The sequence below is a fragment of the Styela clava genome, chromosome 1 (genome assembly GCF_964204865.1).
Source record: "Styela clava chromosome 1, kaStyClav1.hap1.2, whole genome shotgun sequence".
Classification (NCBI taxonomy): domain Eukaryota; kingdom Metazoa; phylum Chordata; class Ascidiacea; order Stolidobranchia; family Styelidae; genus Styela; species Styela clava.
In genome coordinates this window covers 21,020,320-21,038,755 of record NC_135250.1, presented here as the reverse complement: position 1 = coordinate 21,038,755, position 18,436 = coordinate 21,020,320, and the positions used below count along the sequence as shown (strand labels likewise).

The window sequence follows — 18,436 nt, the reverse complement described above, 5'->3', positions numbered from 1 at the left end:
TTTTAATTTCCAGTTACCATCGTTATACATACCACGTGTTGCGACTTTTTTAATTTATCGTCGACTAAAACGACACCGGGTGTCGCGAAAAGTAAAATTTGATCTGAATTAATAGCAAATAATGTTTTATCATCTAACGTCTAGTACTCATCATTTTCCGGGAGAACTCGGAAAGACACTTAATTTAAAATAAAGAATGTTTCACTATTCCAAAAAATTAGGATTGTTGCAATCGGAAAATTGCTTGTGAGATGGCAGTCGGCACCAATAAATATTAATCATTATTATAAGCGAAATACATAGTAAAATTGTAAAACGCGAAAATGGTGCAATAACGCCGTCTTCGCGTTTTGAATATTCAAGCCGGGATTACAGTACTTGATGTCTGTCGCAAACGCTTTTGCGATTTCGTCGAAAGAGAAAAACGCTCGTCACTGATTAATAAATTAGAAATCCGAAATACAAAAATTGACGCACCGCACCGAAGAGGCGGAAACCGAATCCTAGGATTTCGAACCCTCCGTATTTGGTATTCTATATCGTCCATCCCTACATGGGAGTATCTGAATTCTTACAGCAGAATTACTCTGTCCCCACTCCACTATGATAACTTATGGTACCGACGCAGAGATGACCGGCAGATGCCACGATCCCTTGTTTAATCCTAATGCCTCAGTATATCTTTTCAGGTATTTCAACCAACAAAAATGCAAATAAATTTAAAAGAAAATCCTCTACCGTAAGCTTCAAAATATAGGAAACTGATGACGTAGTAACGCATCACTCATGCGTAGCGAACCGACTGTGAGCGAACTATATTCAGTTAACTATGGTAATATGCCTAATTTGAGCTGGTGATTTTGAGTGCCTGAATCTGAAACAGTAGCCTAAATATATATAACAATATTACTCGTTTTATATTTAGTCATGACCTATAAAATGCAAAATATGAGAATTTATAACAAAAGGCCTTGCTGGACTTGCGAGCCGTTAAATTCCCAGGCGGCGAGCTTTTCGGTTTTAATTAGGCTAACTCGCTACGAACGCTGACGGCCGCGTCGTTTTCCAACAGCGGTGAACGTTACTGCAATGAAGTATTTACTAAATGTCAGGTAGGATGGTAAGTTTAATAGGATAGCGAAAAATAAAACTTACTACAGTATCAAATGCTGCACACTGGATCGTTTTGATGAGAGCAACGTATTTGCACTTCAAACTTCAAAAACTCTGTAAAACGTTGCGAACAGTCTTGCGCGATATTTTAAGTTTTATTTGAGTAAATCAGGAAAACCTTGATTAGCACAAGCACATAAATGCAAACGCCATAGCTGACGAATAGCTTCCTTGGAGAAGTTAAAGAAATATAGCAATGGGTTTTCTTTTTAGAGATATGAAATATTGTTTCTATTAATCTGAAGTTAGGTTTACAAAATTTAGGTATGAATCAAATAACTTGATTGTCAATTTTCTTGTGAAGATTTAATTTAGTTGGTTTAGTTTAAGTAATAAAGAAAAAAACAGAAAAGGTATGGTAGATCTGGCTAACATTATCTATGAATATACACTTTCAAAACAGCAGAATTTAAATATGATTTTGAACATTTAAGCCAGTTTGTAATCGCAAACTCAAGAAATCACTCTCAAAATATGCACCAAAATTTTTGTAGTGGTAAAGTATAGACGAATTATTCTGAGGCCAAGGACAGGGGGAAATCCAGTACAGTTACGGTACTGCAATTATATGTTCCAATCTTGCTTTATCATTTCTGACGCTTTCCGTCCAATCATATAACAAGGAGCTTGGGTGTTAGATGAAGTCTCATGAGGCATGACGGATGCATCGGCAACTCTTAGGCTCTCGACATATCGAACCCTGTAGAACAAGAGGTAAGAGGTCATCAATGCGGGAGCGACTCCACAGAGTAAGTATATACATTTTATGCAGAATTCACAGGCTTGTCCATATGAATGGAATTTCGATGAGAAACGCCACATTAGATGGAACGGGACAACACACATTTGTATTTTCGTGGGACACGAATTTTTCTTCATATCGTTATAAAAAAAATCGTTTTTCTCCTAAACTATTACTTTTGTTTATTCCCAAATTTTCTATGAATGATTTGAGATCTGATATTTCATCTAAAATTTTGCTTTATTATTTTCTACTCATGGGAACACGATTTTAAAGTTGAATCATGTAGCATAGATCATCGTCACACAACCTGGAAAAGATAGGAAAGTCCGCGCACCGTTACCGGTACCCTGATACAGGTACTGGTAGGTTACCGTTGCTGTTCAAGTTTGTTAAGGATGCCGTAGGATTTTGGGGAAATTGATGGCAGAACATTTCGTTATGAACTTCGTGTCCATATGTTTGAGCATAGTTCTCTTGTTAGTTATATAATTGTTCTAAATTAAGTTAACAAAGTCAATAAGTTTTATATGTCCCTTTGTACATGTAGTCCTAATCAGTAGACGCTAAACCTAAATTTAAAAGGTTTTATTGAAAATTATTTCCAATGGGAATCCCATGGGATGGGATGGGCTTGAATTGCCATGGGATGGGACAGAAAAATATGTCCCATGGGCAAGCCTGAGAATTTAACTGGTTCAATGTAAAATGTATTTATCACAGATATATTTTATGCCACAAAAATCTTGCCATGATTTTACAGCATATGAACGATTGATTTATTCACATACCTAAGTCGTTCGTCAACGACTGCCATTTCATCATTTTCTTTTCCTATTTTAGCAGTACAGCATGCGTGATATCCAACACCATAACTTTTCTCGTAACATCGGTAAAATTCATCTGGCCTTTGAAGTAAAATTGCTACCAAAATAGTAATGTAATATAGGCTATCTATACATTTGCCAGCTGTTTGCAGCCTATATAACATGATGTGAATTTCTGTTATGGATATATTCGATCTCAGTGGTCATTTTCACGAGAAATAAAACAAATTTACAATCGATTATATATATACTTGCACGGACAATCTGGCAGTTTTCTGTAGACAGCAGCATTCAGCTTCATTTAAATATTATCACAATGAGTAGGCCTATTTGTTTCTTACTTACTTCTCATGGTTTATAAAATTCAGTCCGTTATACTTTTAAACTATGTTGTATGAGTGGATGCTTCATAACAATGTAAAATGTACTTCAAAGAAAGTAGGATATTATAGTATCGGAACGTCACCTGGGAGGCTTAGTGTAGAGCGATCCGTTGCATATTTCGGGTGTTATCAGCCTAAACCCAATTTCGTTCATAGTTTGTGACATTTCGAATTCTTCCAGCTTTCTGAATCCTGAAAATAGACTGAACTAAGCTAATATGAATTATGAAGCTCATATACGCATGCATGCGTCCAATACTGAATCTGCGAAACTGTTTTAAATGTTTCTGATTTCTGTTTAGCTTTCCTAAAGGTGGGTTATCACGGAAACATTTTTTTTTGATGAATTTGATTCTATATTTTTTTTTTCTTGCTCTTTACATGAAGTGGACTTGGTTTTCTACCTATGAATATTTAAAAACCGCACCGACGAAAGTCGACCACAGTTCGGAAACAGCAATGTAAACTGTTGTAAACTGCTTGTCTGAGGAAGTCTGACTCTGGTCGGACGAAACGTTACAGAAATACATTTGTGTTGGTGTGCAGCTGGACTCTTTAATTGGATAGAATAGTCAATTTTTTATACTTGACAAAAATTTCTGCATTTATAAAAAAAACTACCGTATGCAATTTAACAGTTCTGCTGCACACTAACACAAATGTATTTCTGTAACGTTTCGTCTGACCAAAATTTCCTCAGATAAGCAGTTTACAACAATATCAAGAAAAGAACAATCATGTGGTAAATACGGCGAAAAAAGTTTGTTTTAAATTGATTGTGACCAAACAATGAATAAACAATTATTCATATTTAGAAAGACATTGTAATAGTGTGCAGCAGGACTCTTGAATTGCATATTATGGTATCTTTAATCTTGCTACAGTATTCTTGCATATACGCATACGGATCCACTAGCGCAAAGGCATCAATGAAGGATTGGGAGTTGGTTTCGCGCAACCTCCATTAATATTTATAAAAACCGTTTGTGAATTCTATTAGCGAAATATAAATTCTGGATATTTTTATTGCATTTTTTCAACAATGGGCATGATAAATTTTGATAAACCTATTGCAATAGTGGCCTAAAACTGGTAACAAAGTTGTTACAAATCATAACACGAAACGTTAGCCAGGAGGAGATTTATGCCGGTAAAATTCAGTTTTGTAACCGCTGAAAAGATGTCCATATTTAGTTAGTTGAGATAGGTTGTTATATATCATACAAGTTAAGGCGTCCACAACCAGGATAATCTCATAAACCGCTGTATGATTGGCGTGGGCAATTTTATCACCTAGGTCTAGTAATCATGGTTGTTTGAGTGGTGTAGGCGGTTTTATCATGGGGGTCTAGTCTAGACAGGTCGCGTTATCATGATTGTACTTAAAATAGAAATCATGTAGAAAGGTTTGACTGTACAATGTTAGTTGATAATAAAAGCAATTTTTCATGCGGGAGTTACCTTCAATATACATCTTTATATCATCTTCTTCCGATAGATAATTTGGATCAATAATAGGTTGGTCAAACGGATTCTTCGACTTCAATCGAATTTCACCCTTTGATTTAGGATGCTGAACTCCCAATAACAGTGCAGTATTGAACCTATACTAAAATATAAATTTGTTTCATTACTCGGCAAATATCTCAATGACTGTGTATTGCGATTTTTTTTCTTACGTTTTCTCTTGTTTTGAAAGGCAATGGTGCATCCTTTGGGGTAAAAATTTCTTGTATACTTGGAAATGGTCGTTTTCTAAAATTAAAAATGAAATTATAATATATATATATATTGTCTTGAAACAACTCTCTTTATATGTAAATGTTTCCGTGTGATGATATGTTATTTACATGATGTAGAACAGGCAACAAAATTACACAATAACAATAGTCTATAAACTACTATTTACCGGACTGTATACAGTATATAAATAACATCATATTCATCATAATTTACCATTGTGTTACAATCCGCACATATTGTGTTATTTTGGCGTAAAGCAGATAAATATATTGATATATTGCGATATTAGGGTATTTTTGATATTTTTATCGAACCGAACTAGTCGGACCGCAGTTGGTAAAAATAACCACAACTAGCTGTATAAGCTCAATTTTCAAAATCACAAATAGTATGCATATAATTCTTGGATTGCGCGGAAATTTCAATACATTTACGAAAAAAAATACTCTTGCAGTTTTTTTCTGATTAATTTTGAAATAATTGTTTATATTCGCTTACTTGGTGCTTAGGCTCACATTAGTTCCAAAATACTTTGTCTTATGATGAAGAACAACACCACTACCCCGAACTGCTGAGTTATATCCAGTGCCGTTAATGATGTATTCCATGATAGATTCCATTGTCTAAATATCGGTCTCAATTAATTTTCGATTTGCATGTTTGTTTACTTTTTCATATCCACCCAAATGGAGATTTGTTAAAATTCATTTAAAATTTAAAAATGCTGTAAGATATGGTACCAGTGTTTCTTTTTATAATACGGGACTGGTCGAGAAGAATGATAAACTAATGGGCAAAATAAAATCACAATACCAAATGTCTATGACACTGCTACCTAAATCGTATTGTTCCACTTGTTAACTCTAGGCTAAATATCCTAAAAAAAGATATAAAACATAAAGTCATAAAACTTGTATAATATATTCCCGAGTTTAGCATTGTTGGAACTTAACTAATGGTACTAAAGGCCACGTTTTTGCAAGACCATATAGAGAAAGATAAGGTTGAGAATTGTCTAGAAAAGATTTTTACTTGTTCTAACCAAAATTTTTGTTAATTTAGTTAGACATTGCTAAACTCCCAAACTGTGATCGTCCAGTTTTCAGTTTCATTGTGGGTATTTCAATAAAAAAATGCAGGAGGATCGAGAAACTTGTTCAAAAGCAGACCTTTCAAAAAAGTCTTCAAAAGAGTTTTTTCGAATTGAATATTTGATTAGTCGGTGAATTTCGAAGTGGAAATTCATGAAATCTCTTCTTACTTTTCTTACCCATTGTACTTACTGATTGTGTCGCATACTGGTGATCGTCAATTGCGTGAAAAACAAGTATCTCCAAACGGTCCTGTAAATTTGCTCCCACGCCTGGCAAATCCTCTACAACTTCTATCTGGAAGACAAAAGTATTTTAGTCAGTCATTCGGAATTTTTGACAAGTTATATATGTACACGTTATGTGTTTAGGTGTAATTGTATTGAATAATATAATTATGAGTAAACATTTCAAATTGAATACAAGTCAAATACAGAATTGGCATATCAGATTCAATTGTTGATAAATGTCATGAGAACGATTAATCCATCATGGGATCAGTCAAAAATTGTGGATAAATTATTCTTATCTTCATAGTTACTTAGTGTTAGTGTTCAGGTTGTGCGACATTTTGGTGCGCATACTTCAGGAGTACCCTTTTAATAATATACTTATAAACTTCGAAGGGCCCAAGTTAGAAGTTCAGTGTTCTGTATTGGCGTTCCTGGTCTGTCTAGAAATTGCGGAAATTGGGTATGAGCAACTGATTGTCATTTTTTCCAGGACATTTTAAAACGTTTAGCAGTTCACTCTTGTCCTGATAAATTCCTAACTGGAGCCTATTGGGCCACTGTTTTATGTATCTGTTCAGTAGTGTGAATAGTTTTTCTACTAATTTGTTCAGCAAACAATCACATATTAATTATAATAAATTCAACTCTGTTTCAGTGAGTACCAAAAAAAATCTACCTTCATCTCTTCAAGATGATTTTTCGGTCCAATTCCTGACAACATCAGTAGTTGTGGAGTTCTTATTGTACCAGCTGATAAAATGATTTCTCTCCTGGCTTCAACGGTGTTTATTTTACCATCTTTGATGTAACTTACACCAGTAGCTTTCTGTTTAGTTTTTGCGCCAGTAACAAAGTGAACCTTGCTTACAAGTGCATTTGTTACAATGTGCAAATATTCTTCTCTGTAGAATATAATCAAAAACCATATTCGGTATTCAGTATTTGCAAACGATGTAGGCTACACAGGATCGGATTTTTTAGTCAAATTTTCATTCAGATGTTGCGTTACTTTTAAAAGTAGCTAAATACCATTGGGTGAAGTAAACTTTTAACATTAATACTGACGTAATGCTTTACCGTTCTTTATAACCCGTTCGCAAGAACGCGTCTGAGGACGATTGTCTTATTCCCTTGTGTTTGGTGCAAACAAGTGGAGATATTCCTTCGATTTCATCAAAATAATCAACTTCCTCCACACCTTTGTATATAAAATATGAAATAAGTTGGATAATTTCCCATTATTTTCTATAACATCAAAAACTAGCAAAAACATAATATGATGTCTAGAGAAACAGATACTAGATTTAACCATAAAACTGAAATAGATAAAGAAACTCAGCAGTTTCATGCTTTGATTTGTTCTTACCGATTTCTTTTGCCGCCGTCTTCAACTTTACAGAAAATGGATGTTGGTATGAAATGCTGATATTTAGCAAACCTCCTCTTCCTGCCTTCTCTGAGATGTTTTCGTCGACGGCGTTTTCGTTTTTTTTGAAAATTGGCTCAACATCTTTCCAACTCCATCCCTTTGCTCCATGATCTTCCCAAGAATCATAATCATGACGACTTCCTCTTAAGTAATTCATTGCGTTAATTGATGTTGATCCACCAAGAATTTTTCCCCCGGGATATTTCGCATTCTAACAAAAGTATATGATTCAAGATATAACCGTTGCTCAGGCATTATTATCGTTTTCACTTTATGTTATCTGTGTTTTCAATTGATTTTCATCCAATTTTACACTAAAATGTGATATGGTTACCTTTCCCATTTCAAGTAAAGAATATTTTTGTTTTGCTATATCGTAATTCCAGTTGGCAGGAGATTCTTGCAACATGTCAAACATCGTTGGACTGGGAACTAAAGGATTGCCCCAATCTGAGTCACCCGCTTCCAGCAGTAACACCCTGAATATATTTAAAACAAGTGATCAAAGGAAAGTAAGTTGAAACAGCTCATCAATTCTCCGAAATCAAAAGTAGAATTGATTCAATAAAGATGAAAGAGACACAGATGCCTATTTCTCGGCATTTTTTTGTGTTATCCTGGCGAGGAGATGATCTAAGGCGGATAACAATATGTATATATACATGTGGGGTTGTGGGGCATTTGAACATAGGTAAGGTTGGGATTCTATCGGTGCTGACATGTGGTCAGTGCAATAAACGAAAAGTGCCTGTTTTTTTTTTTATATTCGGGGGCTTTGTATTACATCATTTTGCTGTAAGCGGGAAGCTGCGCCTTCATGTGGATGTCCAACTTGCGATAATACGAATGCCGTTTGCTTACGTTACAGTAGTCTTCGTAGCGGCAGTTAGTGGTGGCGCATTTGTGCATTGCTCTTTTTGTTCTATCAAAAACTATATGATAATGAAAACACTTTCATTAGATATTACTTGTAGTTAATTATAGTTTTGGCTAACATTGACATATTATGCTGCTTGTTCGCTAAACTTGGTTTGCTTAATTAAAGACAAGGCGGAGTATTCAGCAATAATAAATTAGTGTGCAATGCATACGTCATTCCAGTTTTGTCTGAAAGTTCTCTTGCAACAACAGCTCCTGATGCACCTCCGCCAACTGCGAAATGAAAAATACAATAGATAAATATTTTATCCGTTGTATATATTTATATACATATATCCACTCTACATTTGTAAGATAATTTTTACAAGCGAACACGATCCGGCAAAAATTATCCTAAACTTTCCAAATGTCTCAAAATTTAAAATGTTTTAATCTATTATTAGTATTTCTATTGTGATGCTCAGTGTATGCTTCATAAGTGGGTAACATGGCTTGGTTCTAAAATGCTGGTTTACACGATTCGAATTCATGCTCATCATAGATAATAAAAAAAAGGCAAATAAAAATCGCAGAATGCAGAATTTGCAGAGGATCTTCATTGGATAGTACACCAGGCTCGTACAAGTGAAGCAATGGCATGCAAATGTACGCAAATAGCCTACTTTACTACATATCTAATTGAATAGATCATCTGTGTATTGTTACCAAATGAAATTGAAGATACAATAAGATATATTCGTACGGCAAAATATCATATATAACATTGAGAATCATGTGGCACGTAACCATTATTAATGACAAATTTGTCTTTTAACCGCGTGAAAGTTATCAACTAATGAAATTACAATTTTGCGTATCTGATTATATATACCTTTTATTCATTCCAAAACATGAAAAAAAATGGAAAACACTAATTTTAGGTCCTACCTCACATTGCTTTTGCACTTCTAATGAAACAAGAGAGCAATGCTCAAATATATGGACACGCAGAACAATTTCCCAAAAAATCATACGCCGTGACTCACCAGTAACTGTATCGGGGACCGGGGTATCGTGACGGTACAGGGGCTGTCATAGATATTTTGGGTCATGTGACAATGATCCATTCTTCTTGATTATATTGAAACAACAAATGAAATATCTCGTGATATGAGTCAACTATGTACCGTATTACCGGATTAGGTACCGAACCACAGTCAAACATTTTACATAAAAACATTACTGAATAACATGCGTCAACTCAACACCACCAGAATCGGGTTACAAATTTTGGTACAGTGACTGTCATAGCCGTTCAGGGCTGATGGACAATTGTACTACACGGACAACTCACCAGGTCTATCTGTAATCGAGTTGTCTCTGGTGAGTTGTTCGTTTATAGTCGAGTTGTCTGCCTCCCATTTCACATGTCCCGTGACAATGATCTACTATTCTACATTCAATTGCAACATGAATTGAAATACTAACTACTAAGTAATCCGTTTCATTCCCTTCTCCATTATTGGAACAAAATTTAAAAAACAAGCCCCACTTTCACCAGACAGCTAAGAGTTAGTTCAGTGTCACCACTCTGTGTTACGGTACCGGAACTGCTCTATCTTTAGAAGTTTCTATCTTGTGACAGCGTGAATTGAAATTGCAAGATGGTCCGACTCACAACTGTAGTAACACCAACGATCCGAGTCACTACTGAAATATAACACCGAGTACGGCACTATTCGCCATTCACCATTCCTCAAATCTTAGCAAAGCAAGGATTCCACTACGAACCACCGACGTTCGATGGCACGTGATTAGAAGAACAGAAGCGTCCGCAGAACGTTCGCTGACGTCATAGTAAACAAAAACAAATCTCACAGAGCCAACAGAAATATTTGAAATAAATAAAAGTAATAGCCTTCTGGAGAAAAAATTCATCTTCAACTACTAAATATTTCAAAGCAATTGGTCCAGTAATCAAAAGAAAAAGCGACTTTTTAGATTTTCCACTAGGTGTCTAAAAAGTGTCAAAGAACAACAACATAATATTGAAACGATCATTATGTCCACTACCGTGTCCAATAAATGAACAGATTTAATTAGTGATTAACTTACCAACAATGAAGTCGTATTCCTCCGACACATCGTTTGTTATCATCGGGTCGTATAACATTCGTGCTAGTAGAGTCATACCCAGCGCGATAAGTGTAGACCTCATCATTTTGTAGTAGACCTAATTATAGCTATATTAAACTTTTAGAAACAACAAAATCATAACAATTTTACACATTTATTTACTATCTTTGAGTCTCACAAATAGAGAAACGAAGTATTGATTTCTGTCGACTATACATACTCTTGCAAGTGACATTCATCATTCTACCATTGAATTCAGGCTGCTGCCTAGTCGTACGAAACTTAGTTTTGTGTAACTCCAGACTTAATCTCTTCTTGCATGTCAATTTTAAAACTTTCGCGGGCCACAGGTTGTGCACACTATCTACGTGATCATCCAAGCCCTACTTACCTTCCAGATCATGGTGTATTTGCATCCTAAATCGGGCATCATTCTGACGCTTATCGCACAGTCTATTGTGTTTTAATTATAGGGTGAGTTCAATTGTTTATTCAGAAACTCGATATACCTGTTTAAGAGTTTGATCTTGTGCCTCGGGGTTTAAAGTGTGCTGATATGTTGATTAATCTATTGGTTTAAAAAGGTGTTTCGCGCGATTCTGAAAATGATAGAAATACTAGTTACTGAAGTAAATTATAAGACGCATTTAGAATATTCTACAAAGCTTTAAATATTTAAAATATTAGCTAGCAAAAAAAGTGAACAAATATATTTTTTTGTATATTGGATCTCTCCGAATTGATCGCTTGTATTCAAATATGTAGTAGTGAAAACCTGATTACATGTTATTATTTACGTTGGATACCGAAATATAACGTTTTACGATACAATAATCGGGTGCAAAACTGTTATGGCGACCTTATATGTTCTCGCCATTTACACACCTTACTAGTTGTAAACTTGTGAATAATATGGTTGGATTACGTAAGTCAGGGGTCGGCGACGTTTCACTGAATTATTGTAAAAAAAAACAGCTGTTTTGATGATAATATTCTTTACGTAACAGAATATATTGTAACCTAACGAGTATATAATCCACAATTGTTCTTTTATAGTTAAACAAATGGCAACAAAACGCAGAAAAGTTGATACTAAGGGCAAAGGGTTAAATGGCGCCGAAAATATCAAATGGAATTTTTTGAGATGCAAGGCAATGAGGAAATAAATCTATATTTTATTCGAGAGATGTATCACTGCTTGATTTTTGTTATACAAAGTATCATACGTTCGGTTTTCAACTTTCTAAAAATATGTACGCCCGCCAATGACTTGCAACCCTTAATTTTGGCCCGCGAGCGACAAAAGTTTGCCGATTCCTGACGTAAGTATTCCTGGTACACATGACACACCGGTGTGTCCGCCATCTTGGTTTACATACTTCGGGAGTAACGATGTACCAGCTATAGTGGCATGAATTTACGACTGTATTAAACACTTTTTGGATAGTTTTGTCAGATATAAACAGCTCTATTAAGATTAGGTTTAGTGAAAATGAACGTAACATACAACGTTACAACCTTTGCTACGTAATCCACGAATGGAAAATCCTCACAGAAGATAGCGGTAAACCTCATGTCTAATCGAGACAATTCCAAACGAATGCAGTTAGTGAAGGAAGTTCGAGTGAATTTCTGTGAAATATCCTCAACATGGAAAAGGTTTATTGTTGTGTGAACTGTAAAAATCTTCAATATCTTATTGCAATATGTAAAAACTTGGGCATATGGATAAAATTCATCTAACTGTAAGGTTAGTTTAGAATATTCAGAAAAATAGAGTCAACACGTTCTTGCAGTCTGGTCTGAAACAAGTAAAGACGATGAATCATGAGTAATCATATATATGACTCTGTCTACTGAACCACACATCATAATTAAAGTCCTTTCATATTCTCGTCAACAGATTGACTATCAAATATTTTCATATCTAAAATCCAAATAAATCACACGTGCGACCTATGCACATAAATGCACGCCGTTGACTGAGATTCTGTATAAGTATACTGAACCTCACATCCTAATTAAGTATTTTTTTATTCTCGACATCACGCGTGCGACCTACACACATAAAAACACACCGTTGACTGAGCTTCCCAAGTTATACATATTTTAGCGGCATTTTATCAGTTCAGGTTAATGATTACCTTCAATGGGAAATATTGATACGTTTTAGGTAATTGTTTACTATCAAGCTTTCTTTACGTCAGCATGTCGATTCGAACAGAAAGGTCAACGGCGTTCTTTTGGGAAATATATATCAAGACGGTTGCTTGCATCTAACAATACTGGTATTGTACAAAATAACTTTGTTTTATATGTGATTTGATTTTTTTCGTTGTCGTCGACAATAGCAATTCAACAAGTTTGGTTACTGATTGTATAAATGGAAGACTCCGGGTTAGAATATCGAATATTACAAAATAGAGATATGGAAGATACAATGGAGTTTTTACTTAGAAATTTCACGTCTAGGGAACCAGTTGCTTCATTTCTGAATGCAGATAAAACTGACTGGAAAACACTCTTCACGCCAGTTCTAGAGGTAAATAGCTAAAATAACATTATCACAGGAACAATTGCATGCGATTATAGTATGTTTTTGATTTAGAGTGAAATATCACAAACTGTTAGCATCGGTGTGTTCGACAAATCAATTCTGTGTGGGGTTGCTATTAACGTGTTATCCCAAGTAAGCCAGCAAAGTCCAAGTCCAAGGAAAGCTACATCAAAAAAAATAAGACAGTCATTGCAGGTTGGTATTCTTTGCAAATAATAATCTATAATAGTCACAATAATTAATAAATTCAATGCCAATGCTGAATTTAATTTGTTAAGTCAGTTAGTCTTGGTTGAATCATATCTAGCAAAATTAAATAACAATATTTTTTGCGGTTGCTACAAAGTATGTCACAGAATTTCACAGAAAAAAACTTTCTTGAAATTTTCATAATTTCGGTGGAGCAAGATTATACGAAACGTGGAATCGCGTCACAGCTATGTGTGAAGTATATTATAATCTTTATTATTTTTTTCAATAGTATCAATTTTCAATGTAAACTGAGTGAGTGTGTCTTTTGATAGAAGAAAATATCTTCTGTGGTCCGCGCTATTTATGTGAATAATAAATATAGTAGTTGAAATATTTTTGTTGTTCTTGCCAGTGATTATGATGGCATTTCCCACCAAGTCTAGCAAGACTCTTCCGAAAACTGGTGAGCCACCAATAAGTTTGAAAATTTTTTAAGGGAAAGTTTATCATCTAAAATTCTAAATAAAACATTTCATCGCATATTGTTTGCTGACAAAAAATTTTTTTTTAAAAAGCCAATCATTGATCATAGCCAAGGTTATAAATGATAACACAATTGGCGATAACCATGGACACATCTACAATGATCTGTTGATTGATATTAATACTCAGTAGCACTATATAGTTACTAATAAAAACAAATTTGATTCACAGATCTGAAGAAATAGCAAGAGAACTCGGACTTAGTTGTGTGTCAATAACTTGCACAAGTGCCTACATGCAAAGAGCCGCGAACCGCCTGGGTTACCAAACGATGGAAAAGACTTTTTATAAAGACTACATCGATCCGATCACAAGTGAAAAAATATTCGAGACAATGCCCGAACCACACGAGTGTTGTTTATTCATGATCAAGCGTCTTTAGATGTACCAGCTATAGTGAAAATATATTATTCAGAACTTGGGATGAGATAGTCAATTCTTAGATTATGATCTCAGTATTACCAACAAAGTTTATCTCCAACGTCCGATTTCAAATGAAAAGATATGAGTCTGAAGAGCATCCATAACTTCGCAGACTCGTGGGATGACCAGAAGACAACGTTCATAAATGACCTATCACAGTTTAGGTATTATTAATAAATAAAATAAACACTTCAAAATATATCTTTATATACTCCAGAAAGTTAGACACCGACCCAGGAAGCATGAGGTTATTCTGATTGAGTGCTTTAAAAGAAAAAGCCTAATATTGTATGTTACACAGAAATAATCCACAATTGATTTTTTTTGGATTAGCACGTAGAATCAGCTTTTACGGCAATTTCGAAACACTCTTTTTTATTCATATAGTTGTGTAAAATCCGCCATTTTTTTAGAATTATCATTTTTAAATCTTTACAATTGGTATTTAGTAATGAAATATACAGTAAATATTTGCAAAATCTGTATACCAGCTTGTACGGTATTCGACGTATTATATAAAATTGTCTATTGGAGTAATATTTCTTACTTCCGTAGCGACATAAATGTATGACAGCTTATTTATAATACAAAGTCTTCGAGGTTCTATTTTTCTAAATTGTATTCTGGTTAAACGCACAATGTTGCGCGCTTGGTATTCCATAAAATCGTACATATTGTCCTGTTTACACATTTGTAGACGATGACACGAGCAAATCAAATTAGTAAATTATTATTGAAAACGCATTTACAAAACCCGGGTTTTAGTGATATCACAATATAGAACAAAGTTCGATTGCCTGTTCGACTTATATAAGAATGACATCGATTTTTAAAGACACTGCGAATCAAAGCGCGGGCGCTGTATATAAATGACAACCTATACACATTAACGTAGCTCTGGATTAAGTCATCATATCAATTCAAGTGCTATTTGACAAGCGGGAACAAGCAGTCATCGTCTGTTGGTAGATATGACCAATGCTGACGACCGCAATGTTGAACACTGTCAATATTTGGTTGGCATGAATTTACGATTGCCCTGGATCCTAAACGAATGCAGTTAGTAAAAAAATTCGAGTGAATTTCTGTGAAATATCCGCAAATTGGAAAAGGCTCATTGTTGTGTGAACTGTAAAAATTTTCAATATCTTATTACAATATCTAAAAATATGGGCATAGGGCTGAAATTAGTCAGTAATGTGCGGTTAGGTTTGGAATATTCAGAAAAATAGAGTCAACGCTGTCTTGAAGTCTGGTTTGAAACAAGCAGAGACGATGAATTGTGGGTATTCATATATAGGACTCGTTGTACCGAACCACAAATCTTAATTGAGTCGTTTCATATTCTCGACAACAGTTTGAATGTCAAATATTCTTTTATCTAAAATCCAAATAATTCACACGTGCGACCTATGCACATGAATACACACCGTTGACTGAGATTTACAAGTTTGAAATACAGGGTGTCTCAAAAGAAAGTATACACTTTCAATTTTGATTTGCTTTTTAGGTACTAATCATAGAGCGTTCATTTCTCCAGGGAAAATTGTATGGAGACTTAGTAAAATTTAGGTATTGTTTGCATTTTCCAGCAACCCACAGATCGACAAGGAGATTACCAATTGCCAATCAGCAATTTTGCTCCTCATTTTTTGAATAATCTCTTTGTCATTCTGTGGCTTGTCATAAAATGCCAATTATACCTAAATTTCACTAGTTATCCATACTATGTTTCCTGAAGAAATGAACGCTCTATGATGAGTACATGAAGAGCGAATCAAAATTAAAAGTGTTTACTTTTGAGACACCCTGTATTTCAGCGGTATTCTATCAATTCTGGTTGATGGTTACCTTCAATGCGAAATATTATTACATTTTAGGTAATTGTTTTTCAACAAGCTTTCTTTACGTCAGCATGTCGATGCCTACAGGGAGGTCAACAGCGTTATTTTGAGAAATAAATATCAAGACGGTTGCTTTTATCTAACGCTTCTGGTATTGTCAAAAATAATTTTGTTTTATATTGGGTTTGATTTGTTTGGTCGACGCCGACGATAGCTATCCAAAACGTTTGGTTACTGGTTGTATAAATGGAAGACTCAGGGTTAGAATATCGAATATTACAAATTGGTGATATGGAAGACACAATGGAAATTTTACTTAGAAATTTCACGTCTAGGGAACCAGTTGCTTCACATCTGAATGTAGATAAAACTGACTGGAAAACATACTTCACGCCAGTTCTGGAGGTGAATAGCTAAATAATATTATCGCAGGAACGATTGCATGCGATTATAGTATATTTTTGATTTAGAGTGCAATATCACAAGCTGTTAGCATCGGTGTGTTCGACAAATCAATTCTGTGTGGGGTTGCTATTAACGTGTTATCCCAAGTAAGCCAGCAAGGTCCAAATCCAAGGAAAGCTACATCAAAAAAAAATAAGACAAGCATTGCAGGTTGGTATTCTTTGCAAATAATAATCTATAATAGTCACAATAATTAATAAATTCAATGCCAATGCTGAATTTCATTTGTTAAGTCAGTTAGTCTTGGTTAAATCATATCTAGTAAAATTAAATAGCAATATTTTTTGTAGTTGCTATAAAGTATGTCACAAAATTTCAAAAAAAAAAAATTTTCTTGAAATTTTCATAATTACGGTGGAGCAAGATTATACGAAACGTAGAATTGCGTCTCGGGCCGAGACTCTCGGCTATGTGTCAAGTATATTACAATCTTTATTATTTTCTTCAATAGTTCCAATTTTTAATGTAAACTGAGTGAGTGTGTCTTTTGATAGAGGACAATTTCTTCTGTGGTCCGCGCTATTTATGTGAATAACAAATATAGTAGTTATGTATTTGAAAAATCATACTCGGGAATATTTTTATTGTTCTTGCCAGTGATTATGATGGCATTACCCACCAAGTCTAGCGAGACCCTTCCGAAAACTGGTGAGCCACCAATGAGTTTAAAAAGTTTTCAAGGGAAAGTTCATCATCTAAAATTCTAAATAAAACATTTCATCGCAATTTTTTTGCTGACAAGAAAGTATTTTTTAAATTGATAAATGTAAGTCTGATCATAGCCAAGGTTATAAATGATAACACAATTGTGGCGATAACCATGGGCACATCTACAATGATCTGTTGATTGATATTAATACTCAGTAGCACTATATAGTTACTAATAAAAACAAATTTGATTCACAGATCTGAAGAAATAGCAAGAAAACTCGCACTTAGTTGTGTGTCAATAACTTGCACAAGCGCCTATACGCAAAGAGCTGCGAACCGCCTGGGTTACCGAACGATGGAAAAGACTTTTTATAAAGACTACATCGATCCGATCACAAGTGAAAATAGATTCGAGACAATGCCCGAACCACACGAGTGTTGTTTATTCACGATCAAGCGTCCTTAGATGTACCAGCTAAAGTGATAAATATATTATTCAGAACTTGGGATGAGATAGTCAATTCTTACCAACAAAGTTTATCTTTTATCTACAACGTCCAGCGATTTTTAAGTACAAAGTTGTGCGAATGAAGAGCATCCATAACTTCGCAGAGTTACCAGAAGTTGATCAGAAGCCATGAAGTGAACGTTAATGAATGGCCCATCACTGTTTAGGTAATATTAACAAATAAAATAAACGAGAATTTCGGTCGGAGACCGAAGACTTATCGATCGAAACTGCGGTTTCGATTCATGACCTTATAGTGACACCGCGTGTCCCATCACTAATTAATAACTCGCTAATTATACGACATAATTCATCCGAAATCAATAGGCTTCTGGTCCGAGATATGATGAATGCAGATGCAAAATTTGGAGCATATTCAAACACGCCTTCGTGAGATACCGCGTGCATCTAACAGACAACCAAACAGACAAACACCTAAAAATCGATAAGTAATGATTGAAAATATACTCTTCATACTCCAGAAAATTAGACACCAACCCAGAAAGATTGTGGTTATTGTGATCGAGTGCTCAAAGAAACATCTCAATATTGCACGTTAAGAAAACTGAATTATTTTACACTCCGCGAATGATTGTTATTTCGATTAGTCTGTTAAATCATTACCAGCTGCTATGTCA

General features: G+C 34.8%; 1 protein-coding gene and 1 long non-coding RNA gene across 6 annotated transcripts; one reads left to right on the top strand and one right to left on the bottom strand.

The window, feature by feature from the left end:
* Positions 1-1,249: 1,249 nt before the first annotated feature.
* On the bottom strand, positions 1,250-10,756 carry LOC120348452 (L-sorbose 1-dehydrogenase-like). Of its 5 annotated transcripts, none has more exons than XM_078111578.1 (13): positions 10,595-10,754; positions 8,713-8,773; positions 7,956-8,100; positions 7,559-7,832; positions 7,270-7,390; positions 6,869-7,094; positions 6,152-6,256; positions 5,367-5,491; positions 4,805-4,880; positions 4,587-4,734; positions 3,209-3,317; positions 2,707-2,823; positions 1,250-1,873 (listed from the first exon to the last, which is right to left on the bottom strand). In XM_078111578.1, the coding sequence occupies exons 1-13, from the start codon at positions 10,698-10,700 to the stop codon at positions 1,738-1,740; spliced, it is 1,749 nt and encodes a 582-aa protein (XP_077967704.1). In that variant the 5' UTR covers positions 10,701-10,754; the 3' UTR covers positions 1,250-1,737. The 5 variants fall into 5 exon arrangements, 2 of the variants coding, with proteins under 2 accessions (XP_077967704.1, XP_077967708.1); XM_078111582.1 differs by lacking the exon at positions 10,595-10,754 and adding an exon at positions 9,834-10,429; XR_013475067.1 differs by having other exon boundaries at positions 1,842-1,873; positions 2,707-2,839; positions 10,595-10,756.
* Positions 10,757-16,424: 5,668 nt separating this feature from the next.
* LOC144422126 (uncharacterized) lies at positions 16,425-18,157 on the top strand. The gene is made up of 3 exons (XR_013475154.1): positions 16,425-16,579; positions 16,645-16,789; positions 17,546-18,157. It is a non-coding gene; the product is annotated as an uncharacterized LOC144422126 (long non-coding RNA).
* The last annotated feature ends 279 nt before the right edge of the window (positions 18,158-18,436 follow it).

Bases quoted from the DNA above. Each gene is read 5' to 3' on its own strand.
- LOC120348452 (XM_078111578.1), bottom strand. From the start codon at position 10,700: ATGATGAGGTCTACACTTATCGCGCTGGGTATGACTCTACTAGCACGA. The intron at 7,391-7,558 runs GTAAGAACAAAT...TTATATACAAAG, and splicing joins GACGGCGGCAAAAGAAATCG to GTGTGGAGGAAGTTGATTAT. The intron at 4,735-4,804 runs GTAAGAAAAAAA...TTTATATTTTAG, and splicing joins CTTTCAAAACAAGAGAAAAC to TATAGGTTCAATACTGCACT.